This window comes from Lissotriton vulgaris, chromosome 3_2 (genome assembly GCF_964263255.1).
Source record: "Lissotriton vulgaris chromosome 3_2, aLisVul1.2, whole genome shotgun sequence".
NCBI lineage: Eukaryota > Metazoa > Chordata > Amphibia > Caudata > Salamandridae > Lissotriton > Lissotriton vulgaris.
In genome coordinates, this window is record NC_141690.1 from 272042187 (window position 1) to 272056134 (window position 13948).

Below are 13948 nucleotides of genomic sequence, written 5' to 3' on the forward strand. Positions count from 1 at the left end.
CTGTGATGTTGTCCCTGAAGAAGCTGAGGGCCTACCTGTTTGTAACAGGCCTCAACATTCAAACCGAACACAGGCCTCTCAGGTGGTTAATGCAGATCAGAGGAGAGAACCCCAAACTGTTGAGGTGGTCCATTTCCCTACAGGGGATGGACGTTGTAGTAGAACAGAACAATGCCAACGTAAATGGCCTTTCCAGGTTCTTCCGCTTAAACGATGAGAACTACCATGAGGGAGGTTAGTGCTCATCACCTTTCTAAAAGGGCACTTCCCTACACTAGCTGATTAATCAGTAGGCCAGTGGCGGTTCTTTTGTATGGGCGGAGGGGCTACACCCCAGTCCTTTTTCAGCACCCTAGTTGTGCTTTTCTATTCTTCAAAAAACTGAAAGTAAAACAATAATTTCTGCGAGTAAACTGCCTCAGGCTGTCGGCTACGCAGACATTGACTTCAGGCATGAGGCAGCGTTTGCAAGTCATGTTTATGGCTGGCATAAATCACGCACTGTGAGCATGCGCCAGCTTTCCGAGATTTGCTGGGCTGATGAGCTCAGAGCCCTGAGGCTCGTGACGTCACCAGCTCGGCAATGCCATTGTATTACTTGCTGAAAGACCTCCCCTGCCAATAGAGTTAGCCCTGGGCGCTGTCTGCTTCAGCTCTGCAGAGGCCAGGGCTACACGTCAATCACACTTCACCAAGCCTCGCTGTCACCCCCACCCTACCCTGCCCTGTGACCAATCAGACAAGGGCCCTGTGATCAATCAGACAAGGGCGGGCTAAGGTGAACAGAAAGAAGCTGCGTCATAAATGAATACTTGCTTGCACGTCCTCTGGTAAGTGAAAATTATAGTTACATATTTCCAGAATAAAGTCGTGTTTAAAATGCATGCGCCTGTTTTATTTCTCAGCAAGCTACAAGTGATTAGCAGTTTGTAACTGTGTTCGTTCGTGCCCTCCTGTCAGGCATTAGTTTGTGGCTGGAATCCCGAAGTTTATGATAGCTCCCTTAAACCATAAGGGGTCGTAAACTGTAATTAGCATTTAATTGCAGGCAAGCCTTGATCACAATATTTGGTGAATAAAGACGGTTGCACACAACATCAGCTGGCCGCTTTGGAGGGCTGGGTTGAGCAGCAGAGTATACGTGGGACTGACAGAGAGCGAAATTCTAGGGCTTGGATTCCAGCTGATAGCAATAGTAGTCCTTTACCTGACATTCCTTCATTTCGTCTTTCGAGTGGCATTGCTTAGTCGAATAGCAGCATAGCTGTTTTTAATGGTCTCCTTTCTGCAATACACTATCAATATTAAAAGCAGTGTCCATTACCCTCTCCTATTGTAAACACCTCTCAATACAGTGCACATGGCAGCTTTACATTGGTGATATAGATAGAGCTGTCCTGTACTAGACTACTCCCTGTTATGCTGTTTGGGGGATTTTATGAAGCAGAATTTACTCCCCCGGAAAAGGTTTCTTGAGGCTGTAAAGGGAAAAAGTACAGCTACTAAAAAGGTAATGGAAAAGGCTTACGATGACAAATGCAATTTGGTAGTTTACAAAATTTCAGAAGGGATGAATCATTGCTGTTATCCCTATCTGTTGTTGCGGTCTCCTGTCTGTTGGCATGCCCTGCCCGTGTTTGTGCTGCTGTGTCTGTTGCACTAGCCTGCATATTGTTGTAACGATCTGGTTGTTGCAGTGTGCTGTCTGTGTTTAGTCGGCCCTGACTCTGTTTGCACTCCCCTTTCTCTTGCGCTGACCTGTTTCTTGTGTTTCTGTGGCATTGACCTCTCGTTTATTTTGCCACACTGTATGTTGCACTGCCCTATATATTGTTGCGCCCCCTGGTTGTTGCCCTGAACTGTCAGTTGCTGCGCTGCCACATGCGTTGTTGAGGTGTCATGTCTGTTGCAATATCTAGTCTGTTACTCTTGCCTCTGTGTTTCTGCTGCACTGTGTTATTGCGCACAGCCCTTCATGTTGCTCTGCCTTTGCATTACCCTGCCCTGTGATGTCTTGCGTTACACTGGCTGTTGCACTGTCTGGTCTCTGGTTCTGCTTATCTGTCTCCTGATGTGCCCTGCATTACCCTGTTCGTTGCACTGCCCTGCCTGCTGCACTTCCCTGTCTGTTGTTATGCTACTCTGTCTGTTGTACTGCCATGTCTGTTTTTACGCTGTCCTGCCTCTTACACTGCTCTGCATCTTGCATCTACACACTGGTTGTTGGAATGTCACCCATCTTGTTGGTCTGCCCTGTCTTTGCACATCCCTGTCTCTTACTAATCTGTCCTGCCCTTCCCCTATTGCACTTCCCTGTCTCTTGTTGTGCTGCACTTTCTCATGTTGTGCTGCCCAGTTTTGTTGTGCTGCATTGCTTCGTGTTGTGCAATTGCATTGTAGGTGTGCAGAGAGGCTGTACTGCACTGCAGCAGTGTATGGTGCGGGGCAAATCACTGTAGTTCTCTATGGGCATGGCGCCTGCACTGTGTAGATGGTGCGCTGTGCAGTCAGTGTATAATGTGTACAATGCAGATTGACTGCCTGTCGCTGTGAGTATGTGGGGCCACTTGGACTGGAGTTGTATGCAAAGAAAAGGTGCAGTGTGGCTGCATGTTATGCACGGTTTTTGCAGTGCGGCACTGCGGGAGATACTCTTGACTGCAGCGGTCACTGGCTGCTACGTCCGGGATTGAAGTGCACTTGAAGTGTGCTTGTGGGTACATGCTGTCTGATGTTCCCTTTATCTGTGATTTACTGTAACAATCTCTTAGACTGCATGAAATAATCATGCACAGCCCGTGCAGTAATTAATCAGTGCTGACATAGGGTCAGGAGCTGGTCTGACCATACCTCAGCCCATGCCATCCCTCTCCAGAGCCTGCTTCTGAGGTAGAGGATCTGCGCAGATGAGCGAGGAGAGGCCGTCAGAGAGCAGGGAGGAGAGGCCAGTGAAAGGTGACAATCAGAGAGATGGGAACATAAAGTAGGGAAGAGCAGAGGGGAGAGAGAATGGAGAAACTAACAAGAACACAGACAGCAGGAAACAATACGAATGTATTGCTGGCAGCCAAAGCAAAATAAGTGCGTGGAGTGAGGGTTAAGTGTCCAGTGCTGTTGTCTGCGGTAGCTCGAGTCCGTGAGTCATTCAGTGTTGAATTTATAATATAGGCAGCTGAGAATCCGTATTTGGGGCCTCTTACATCCTCTTTGAGGGACTCGAGTCGGCCGGGCCTAGTCAGATCCCACGTGGGACAGCGGCCTGGAGTCCAAACTGTTGATGCTCTGCTACAGACCGAGTCAGCCCTTGCAGCCGTTACCCAACGGGACAAGCAGAAACATGCACTGCATTTTGATAACAGAAATGGGTGACAGTGGCGTGATGTCTGCAATGGGCTGTGCTCTGCTTAATTCATCCCAAACATGCAACCTGCACAGAACAGAAGGATTTATGAGCAGGCACAGGAAGATTTGGTGGCGCGAGGAAACCTGCATCCTTGATACACATCCTTTGAATAAAACTGTTCATGCAAATAGGGACACTCCGGGCTAGAAGCCTTATAAGCAGACTTGCAAACAAAGCACCCAAAAAGGGAGGCGGGGGTTGTGACTGAAGGGGGATGGGAGAGATGGGTAGATTTACAGATATATGAGGAAGAGGGGGGTGGCTTCTATAGTTAGATTAAAAATAAATAGATAGTTAATGTAGATAGACGAACGGACGGATAGCCTCAAGGTGAGAGGACCAACTGAAGGACGAAATAAAGGATATGAAGCGAGTGACAAAAGAGAGAGTGTGACTACGGAGGACTGAGAGAGAACAAATAGATTGCTAGAGACAGTAGAGAGAAATCAAGAGACAGACACAGAGAGTGAAAGAGGGTGCAAAGAAGAGAAAGACATAAATATGGATGTAGATAGAGATAAAATGACAGAAAGAGATACAGGCCTAGAAAGAGACAAAAAATAGATACTTGGAGATAAAGTCAATGGAAAGCGAAGAGAAGAGAGACACAGAACGCACCTGTAAACCAAAATGTCATGCCTGGTGTGTAATGGAACTAACCTGGATGTAATTGATAACATAAGAGAGAGAATAGATTTATAAATAAAGCAAGAGAGATGAAGCGAAATTGAAAGAAAGATGAAGAACGAGAATGAGAGAGAGTGAGAGTGTGTGTGTGTGTGTGTGTGTGTGTGTGTGTGTGTGTGTGCGGGAGAGAGAAGCAATGGATTGTTAGAGAGAACGAGAGAGCGGGGAAAAAACAGAGAGAGATGGAGTTAAGCAGAGCCAGAATGAGAGATTGTGGCAGAAAGAGAGATGGGTATAACGAGTATGTTGAGCTAGAGAGAGAAAAAGAGGGACATAGGAAGTAAGACAGATATGGGTATGTGCATACATACACAGTTATGTCTACTATAATCAGACACTGAAACAGACCATTGAATCTTGGAATGAAAAGTCTTGTCCCGCTTTTGGGTAACTTAAAATTTTGTCTGCTACAGGAATTTCTAAATATGAGAGAATGTTAATTTGCTTTGGCAAGTCATGCATTGTAGACTGCACTTAGCCCACATGAAATGACACGTGGGAGGCCTGCTTTGGCAATGAATTGGATCTGGAATTTCTGAGTTTGAGTTGCATGGTCAATATTTATGTGTCACTTTTATAGTTATTTAGACTGTGTTTCTTTTTTATACTGTTTCTGCCAATATGTAACCTTGAGCCACAGATTTGGTTGATTTTGATTTCAGTGGTTCAGTTTATTTGGTGATTCACAATTCCAATCATGGGTAACACATGGCTTGTTGAACATAGATGAGATGTACTTTCAAATTGCTGGATTGCGTATTGCATTTCAGGTTTTCAATTTGACCAATCTTTTGACTTCTTACCAACGAAATACGAGTGTCTTCTTGGTGGAGGACCACACTGTTTTTTCTCTTATCTGTCTTGTATCAACTCCCTGCTAGACTATGGGTTGAAAGAAAGCTTGAATAAGCAGATACCTATGTTATATGATATCTCTTTATTAATGTAATAAATGCACTTTCACAATTGCTTTATTAACCTTCCTGCTTTCTCAAATTTGCTTGAAAATGCACCATTTGTCCACTGTTTTTTCAAAAATTTCTCGGGGGAAAACCCCCGAACCCTCCTTAGGTTGTTAGGGCTCGCTCGCTACGCTCGCTCGCTGCGGTGCAGTATGACAATCATTTTACACCTCACCACTTTTAAATGTCACCAGCCGCCACTGCAGTAGGCCTCCTGGCACCTTTTTTTAGTCCAGGTCGGTAACAATAGACGGGCACCAAGAATTTTCTTTCTCTAATTTGCATGAAGCTATGATATTGATTTCCTGTCTGTACACATATGATTCTTTGTATAAACCTCATATTACTTATATTTTTAATCTATTAACTGCTGCCCACTAACCGATGTACATGTTTCGCATGCCCCCTTTTTATGCACTACTCTTGTAAACATTTTGAGTCATTTTGTATATATAAGATTTGTATTTTAATGTTTGCTTGTATGATTTGTACTTTCAAATCGAATAAAAGCTTATGAATTGAATTGAATTGCATGAAGCTATGTCCCCATGCAAATGAAACATTTTCTCTTATGATTCCCACTGGCATACATGCTGTGGGACACAGACCATGTTACATAAGATGCAGCACAAGTACCTGTGGTCCCTTCTGTAAAAACAAAGTGACATGGGGGGTGGGAGGGTTCAAAAAGTGGGGGGAAATGCCCAAGGCACTTTATGTAACATGCCCTGGTGGTTAAAGCAACTTCCATGTGTGGACTGCTACGCACTGCCGCTCTTGCAGTCATATAACATCATATGGTGCACTGTTCCTCTCTGTGCTTGCCAGTGACTACACCCACCTGCAGGGAATTGGTCAGAGGGTCCCTTACAAGGGGCGCGATCTGCAGGTGCGCTGACTGTGTGTCGACTCTATGTATTGCACAATACAAAGTGCATCACCTCCTTTTGCAACTCCCCCATGCAAATGAGGGCACGCCCCATAGACTCATGCCTGTGCGGTACAATATTGTGGAAGGTGTCGGCCAAGCTTGTGCGGCCTCTTCTGTAATACCAACGTTTCCTGCGGTGCAAAGAGCTGGTACACTAGCCTTTAGTGCCCTGGGGCACTTTTATAATACAGCTCCTGGTGTTGCGACATACTGCTTCAATGATGTTCATGACGGAGAAAGCTGATGCTTTTGTGTCATCCTTCTGAAATGTACTTCCAAGTGGTACCTAATGCTTTTGTTTGTATCGTGCCAGCAATGCTGCTACCAATAGTTCCTACTCTACTACTCTCAACATTCATGAATGTCTTAACAATAATAATTTCTTCTCAAAATTAACCAGTTCTTTTTTTATTACTTTTAGAAAGACACAACTTCAACATGTATCTGCTTTATATGCACCTTGTGATCTTGTGCAGCCTCACCCTGGGGAATGCAGAGGTTATGAAGCACACATTTAAAGATGGCTGCCTTAAGTTTTTCTACGGAGAGACAGAGCCCGATGGAATTGTACCTTCCAAGGCAGCTCGGATTTGCCAAGTCTATCAGAATAAGTATCAATTTGCCACCATGTATGACCGCGCTCTTCGCATTCCACTCTACTCCGCTTACATCTACGAAAAGGGGTCGGCTGAAAGAACTAAATGGATGATAGAGCCCCAGGTATGTATCATCTCTGGGGAGTTGAGGGTCTGGAAGATGATGGAGGGGAGGAGGGAAAGTGATGTGAGGAGTGGATTGTTGGATGATCCAGCCTCAGGTATGTACCATCTCTGGGGAGGAGAGGTACAAGAAGTAGAGAGAGGAAGAGATATGAAGGGTGGGGGGAGGAGAGGATTGAAAGGGCGATAGAGTCCCAGGTATGTACCATCGCTGGGGAGGGAAGGGGAAAGGAGAATAGAGAGGAAGAGATATGAAAGGAGGGGAGGGATGTAAATTCTCTAGTTTTCAAAAACCTACTTTGCCACTTCTCAAATAACTTAAAAATAAACTCAACATCCTTATGAGTCTCTTACCTTAGAACTAGGCAGCCTTTTAAACCTCATTCCTTACATGACTCTACAAATGAAGGGGCTTCCTACCTACTGACATGCCAAAAGCAAATGTCCTGTCACCATTGCAGATCTGTAACAGCTCTGCTAGAAAACTTGCAATCATAATTGGACTGTATGAAAGGTGAACTAAGTGGGCTCCCACCAAACCAAATTGTGTGGCTGCACTATGTGTAAAACAGCCCCGAGACCGGTGCTTAACCCGAAGAAACATCCACCTTTGTAAAGGTCAACTTAGCACTGGTTACAAGTGCATGAGCTTTAAAGTTACATGTCTGGTTCTCAACAGCATAAGGAAAACGGTCCCCCTTTATCTGAACAGGGCCGGCTCTAGGCTCATGGTGGCCCTGGGCAGGGAGCGTAGGTAGGGGGCCCGGAAGAGGGGGTCCGGGCGGGGCGGAGCGCGCAGGCTAGTAAAGAGGGGAGGGGGTCAGGGAGTTTAGAAGTGGAACAGAGCCGGAGGCCGCCAAATCCCTGCCAGGGGCCACCACGCAAATATGTATCCATCCTCAGAGGATTATTATATGAAGGATATATATTGGCGTGGTGGCCCCTGGGGTTTGGTGGCCCTGTGCAGGTGCACAGCTTGCACATGCCTAGAGCCGGCCCTGATCTGAAAGACAAAATTGCTGAGTATTCGCCTACGTGCAAATTTCGCTCATGAATTCTAAAGAACGTACATATTGCTTAAGCGAAACACCGACAGAAGGTAGTGTGAGGATTTTGAGACATAAGTCCACACATTTGGAACTTTTTACTGCAGACTCAATTACATTAAATAATCAGCGGGCTTTAGAAAAGATGTACAAACATGTTTGTTAAGAAATGAACAAACGTCTTTATTCTGTGTCGCTCGTTGCATTAAGATGTTTGTTAGCAGTAAGACTGTCACCAGGATTTTGTCTCAGTTCCAGTACGCAGCCATGCGGATCTCAGACCAAAACAGTCCCATCCTGCCTACCAATGTGCACGCAAAGTGGGACAGAACCACTGCTCCTCTCTTGGACCTCCTTCAAACCAAGGGGCTTGTCATGCATTTTAATCAAACCCCAAAGACCATGAAGGGGCCTCGAATATTTCCTGAAGAGGAATATTCTGTGATGCCAGTTGCTGCTCTGAGACTAAGCCAGTTCCATGCCATGGAATACTTCATTGTTTTCTGGCATCCTAGAACGTCTTTCTTGCACACAGAAGGAGTGCCGCCTGTGAATGCACCTGTGTTTTCCAGGTAGCTCCTAGGAGCTCAGCACAGGTGACACATGGGAAACATTTAGAGAGTTTAGAGAGTAGAGTCTTCATATTAAAGGCAACATGCTCATCTGTTGTATGGAGTGCAAACGGTACGGTGCCTGCATATCGTAACCAGAATCTATACCCAATCTACCTTTCATTTTTTTATTAAAAATCACAGTATTAGAAATACATAAGTATACAAGTATCTTAAATCAGAGCACAGTAACAATTCAATACATTCCCCTGTGCGAGCGTCAATATCTGTCCTTCACATGCTCAATCAATGCCCCCAAAAAAGTTGAAAATAACTACATGCAAATAGATCTTTAAGGGGGGTTGTGGCTAGCAGCCGATGAGGACGGACGCAGCCTAGAGAGGCTCCCGACCCTCAGCCCGATTATCCTGATTACATCCGGAACCAGACGTTGGATCCCCGTGAAACTCGGATCGATCCCACGATTACCGTCTGTGCCTGCTCAGGTCGAGTGGCGAGCCGACGGGACAACTGCAAAGAGCGGAACGAGCCGCGGAGAGCCCAGGTCGGAGGAGCGCAAAATGGCGGCATGAAAATCGTCGGCGGCTGCTGACGGACAACAGATCTCTCCCAGTGCCCAGCTGAACGGAGATTGCAGACCTACAAACGAACGAGCGAAGATCTTGGCCTGTCTAGGCACTCAGGTGGGTCCGGTCTTTGGGAGCAGCAGTGCGGGGCTCGGGCGGCCTGGCGGAGTCCAAGCCCAGAGCAGACAAAATTTACACCCCGGCTTAGGGGCCTGCGGCCCTGTCAGTGGAGCCCCACCGATTGTACGAGCGGCGGGAACGGAGCCGCGATTGAAGGAGGATCAGGCAGCAGAACCCGCGGCATCAGCGGTGGTTAGATGCAGGACTGCTGGGTGGCGGACACCGCGACGATCGGCAGCTACCGGTGGCTCCGGCCCTGAGGCCCAGTGACCCGGAGGTGAGAGAGCAGCAGGGAAAGCACGCAGGGATTGCCTGGGGGTCCGCCTGGCCTGCTCTGGAACAGCCGGTGGGGAGCCTGGACGTCCTCGGCGGGGCCCTACCCGGCTGGGAGCTGCACTGTGTGCCCCGGAGCTGGACCTGTTTGCCCCGCAGGTACACCCTGATCCTGAAGACGGCCAGAGCGGTGGCCGGCTCACCACCGGGCGACGAGAACTGAGCACTGGGCGTGGGGAACACTGACAAGCGGGGGCCCCACCTCACCCACAAAAGTTGCGCCCGGTCCCCGGCTTCAGGACCTCCTGCCGGCGGGGGTGGGACCTCGGACTAAGCACCCGGCGGAACAACGGGGGTGAAACTACAAGGATCCGCACAGATGCTCCAAGCTGCTTGTGACGCCACCGGTGTGGAGCCCCTGCTCAACCCGGTGTGAAACCCAGAGGATCGGCATCGGCGGAGAGGGGCTACCCGCCCCGGGGATGAAAACTCGACTTCCCGGCTTTGGGGCCTGCTATTCCCCCCCCTGTGTGCGCAGGAATACGGGCGGGGGTCCAGCGCAGCAGCCAGTGAGGCACACGACCGCGATGAAGAACCGCCTGGAGGTGGGGTGTCCAAAGTAAGTGGTCGGGAACCCCGAGCCGAGCAGGGAGAAGGGTCCGGACGCAGCTGGGCCCCATCACTGAGAAGGGCGCCTACAGAAACTCCTACTGCTCCCCTAAGAGGTAAACGCACCACCGTAGCGGCAAGATCCCTGGGACCCGACAGGCACCACCGGAGGGGGGGCGCCAGCCTCCGCGAAACAAGAAACGCCACCACCTAGACAACGCGCACATCTCTGAGGAGTGAGAGTCGGCCGTCTGCTAGGAGAACCGACTGCCAACGACTACCTTGGCGAAGCCAGTTGATTCTGCAGGGGCGAAATAGGGAAGCTGCGGGGACCGAAGGGGGACGGAGGCCTGACCACGGAGACTCCAGAGAACACTCCGCAACCCCCGTCGGAGTTGCAGCTGATGCAAGACAAGATCCTCGATGCTATCGCAGCCACAAAAGACACCTTACACCGGGACATTGCCCAGGTATCGACGGGGCTGGGACTCCTGAGAGCTGACCATGGGAAATTGTCCGACAAGGTCAAGGAGGAAGAAATCACTCTGAAGGACATCGTGCCGGAACATAAAGCAATGAAAGGGAAGCTTGCCAAAGCACTGGACCGCATACAAGCACTGGAGAGACGGGCGGAAGACGCCGAAAATCGCAGTCGGCGGAATAATGTGCGCTTAGTAGGTCTTCCGGAGAAAAAAGAGGGGGCGGACATGATGGGTTACTTAGACGACTGGCTGAGAACAGTGGTGGCCCCGGAGGGCCTATCCCCCTTCTTCACCATAGAGCGAGCACACCGAGTCCCGGCCAGGCCCCCGAAGCCGGGTCTACCCCCTCGACCAGTGGTGATCAAACTACTCCACTACAGGGACAGAGACTGGTTACTACAGCGAGCAAGGGAAGTGGGTCCCTTCCAAGTCGACAATGAAAATGTCACACTATTCCCGGATTACACCTTTGAAACTCAAAAACTATGTGCCTCATTCCTGTCCATTAAGAAAGAACTGTGCACGGAGGGACTGCAATACTCGCTTTTATTCCCGGCCAAGCTCCGAATAATAGTAGATGGGAAGGCTTTATTCTTCATGACATCGGCAGAGGCGTGGGCCTGGTGGGACACTTACAAGGCTGGGACGTACGGGGCCCGCTTCAGAGCCGGAGGCGACCTCCAACAGCGCCCAGCAAGACAATCCAAGAGGCTCCGGAAGTATAGACGAGGATCGAAAAAACCGACAGAATCTCAGACAGGAGAGGAGCGGAAAGCAGCACTACAAGCAGTGAAAGAGGTTTCTGGCACAGCATCGGCGCCATTGGAGAGGGAATCGAACTCGGAGGAGCTACGAACGGGCTCAGAGACTAAATTATCGGAGGAGGACAGCACAAAGGGTCCGAAGGTCACGCCACAAACGGCGGAAGAAATCTTCGGCAGCTGAATATGGAACATAAGGGTCTGGCAATGACGGAAATGGCTGATACGGCGTGCATGAACACTTGAGCAGGCGGCTGTAAGACTGAATTACGTGAGTCTTGATGCACATTGCAGGGCGAGGGAACGGAGTAGGCAACTGAACGTAGCAGAAGCTAGTACACGTACCCAGAGGCCCATAAGGCCACCGTAGTACAGACTGCGGAGTAGGAAGATTTGAGAGCACGTTGCTCTCCAGTTTGGATGGGGATACCTTTTTTGCAGTTAGGTCCTGTTCTGGGGAGGGGGGGGCCCGGAGAGGTTGGGGTGACTCAGGGCGTAGTTTGGGGGGAAGGGGGGAGGGACTGAGCTGGGGGGGAACAGGGCTCAGGGAAGGGGTTTTGAAGTTTTGTTGGGGGTGAGCGGGGTTGGTGTCAAACCTGTAGCCTGGTCACAAAAGGAAATGGACCTGGTCCGAAGGCAACGAGACAATGGATGTTGAAGGTGAGCCCATAATTCTATCAATGCCCAGGCTGCTGGCGCAAACCGCCTCTTAGTTTCCATTCCGAATAATTTACCAAATAAAGAGACGGGCGCTGGGAGCAGGAATCAAGAACAGAGTTTATTTCTCATGAGGAGAGCCAGTCATTTCGGACACGAAACACAGTGTCTTTCGGGAGGTGCTCTAACAAGTGAGCTTGAGACTCTGGCTTTTATACATTTGCAGAACATTTGATGATACAATCAGGTCAGTGTGTCGCAAAAGGAAAACATTCCTATAATCCTCGTGATGATCCTACTCCACATACGTTCACAATGGGGACCCTTGACCTGCTGATAAGAGGGAAGGGCGATCGTGCAACAGTGTGTGTCGTAGGATGTGTGCGCCTGATCATGGCCCAGGGGGTGGGGTGGCTAGGCATACAATAAGGGCAGTAAATGGTATCTCCTGGCTTAGGCGATGGCCTCGGACATGTGTGGTCAGCCGAACTCGGGGGAAGGGGTCATCAAAGGAGTGGTATTCATGCCTGCGTGGACAATCGAGCGCGGAGGGAGGGCTCGTCAATAGAGGGGCATTCATGGAAGGGAAGGAGGTGCTGGTCAGGCGCGGCCGTGACTCTTAAGGACAGGGCTTTGCGAAAGAAGAGGGTTTATGACTTGCTCATATGAGGAGAAGGAGGGGGGGGGGTCAGGGTGCATGCAGGGCCAGAGTCGCGCAGAGAGAGAGAGAGAGAGAGAGAGAGAAAGAGATCTTATGACCTGTATATGAGAGAACAGGGGCAGTCAGATACAACTGGGGGGCTATGTCAGCTGAGGCGAAGGATGCCTCTTTCAAGAGGGAAATGGGGGGGGGGTGCCTGGGTCAAGCAGGAGGGTTGCCTTTCATAGCAGGGTCGCGCAGAGTGCTGGGTTTCATGGTCTATGTATGTGAGAGTGGGAGAGGGGGGGGGGTGCTCAAATGCGCGCAGGAGGGAAGCCAGTGATTCTAATGAGTGGGCAAGAGGCCAAGGTGCCTAAAATGGCTGTCATGTACGCATGGGTACAGGCCTTTGCGGGCTGAGGGATGCAGTCAATGCTTTACAATATTCATGGTGCGTGCAGGGAGGGGAGTGGGAAAAGGGAAATGAACGTTGCCTATGTACATCAATACTTCTTATTTTCTACAGTCGCCCCTTTTTACATAGCAAAGTTCATTTTTGCAGTCGATGAAGGTACATATAAACAGGTGCGATCGAAGAATTTGCATTTGTCAATACTAACATATGTCATATAATCATGGACAGTGGATGTATTTGGCAGAACGCAGCACATAGAGGATGGCATTTGTCGAGTTCCTATCATTTCAAATCACTACATAGCATAAATGTTTCTGACTTAAAAATGTGACCAATGAACATTTTGACCAAGTAGTCAAGGGAGGAATTCAGTTCAATACGCAAGATCTCTTTGTCACAGTGTCTTTTATCAGTGAGCCATCACTGGTAGGCTCTAGTCCGTGTCCTTTCGTTGGCGCTGTTGAGCACCGGCGATGGAGCTATAGGTCCAGCTCGGTTCTATCCTTACGCGTTGCAGGGTGCGGTCAGTCCTCTGCTGTTAGACCACAGTCCTGTTCCCTAACCAATCCTTTGAGTGGCGCCTTAAGCTTGGCACCTATATTTCCGTGGCGTAACCCCATTTCCATCTAGATGCTGTTCTTCCTTTCAGCAGAGAGTCGCGTGGAAAAGAGGGTGTGCGGTTTCGTTAGTCGATGGGAGTGAGAGGGCGGAGTGGGGGCAGATTTTCCCGGGACACACCAAAGGGACCAAGGGAGCAATGGGTAACAAGCAAGCAGGCCCATCAATCGGGCTTGAAAAGAGGGACGGAGGCTCCAGGCACACGTGGGTTGGCGGACAGAGAGCTTCAGGACAGCCCTTCATTCTTTCTTTTACCGCCTTTGAGAGTGCTGTCTCGTCCCGTTTCTTGTTGTCCTGCGGCTCCACCTTTGGTTGAGGTCGCATGTGTCTCATGATCTGCAGCCACGCTGTGCGTCACGTCCGGCCCTTCTCCTCCGGTGATTGAGTATCTTTAAATGGGTAAAAACAAGTTTTAGAGAACTGGCAGAAGAAGAGATTTTTACATATGAATTCCACTCGCAAAGAACTGGCAGAAGAAGAGATTTTT

The 13948-nt window shown here is 49.3% G+C and overlaps 1 protein-coding gene across 2 annotated transcripts in view; it reads left to right on the plus strand.

The window, feature by feature from the left end:
- LOC147725666 (endonuclease domain-containing 1 protein-like) overlaps positions 1 to 13948 on the plus strand; it is a 91965-nt gene that overhangs the window by 50435 nt on the left and 27582 nt on the right. The window contains exons 1-2 of one of the 2 annotated variants that reach the window (XM_086964341.1): positions 751 to 830; positions 6405 to 6703. In XM_086964341.1, the coding sequence (XP_086820467.1) occupies positions 6422 to 6703 (282 nt within the window). In that variant the 5' untranslated portion in view covers positions 751 to 830; positions 6405 to 6421. Of the gene's footprint in view, positions 1 to 750; positions 831 to 6404; positions 6704 to 13948 lie in introns of those variants that run through there. The other variant, XM_086964340.1, reaches the window with a different exon arrangement.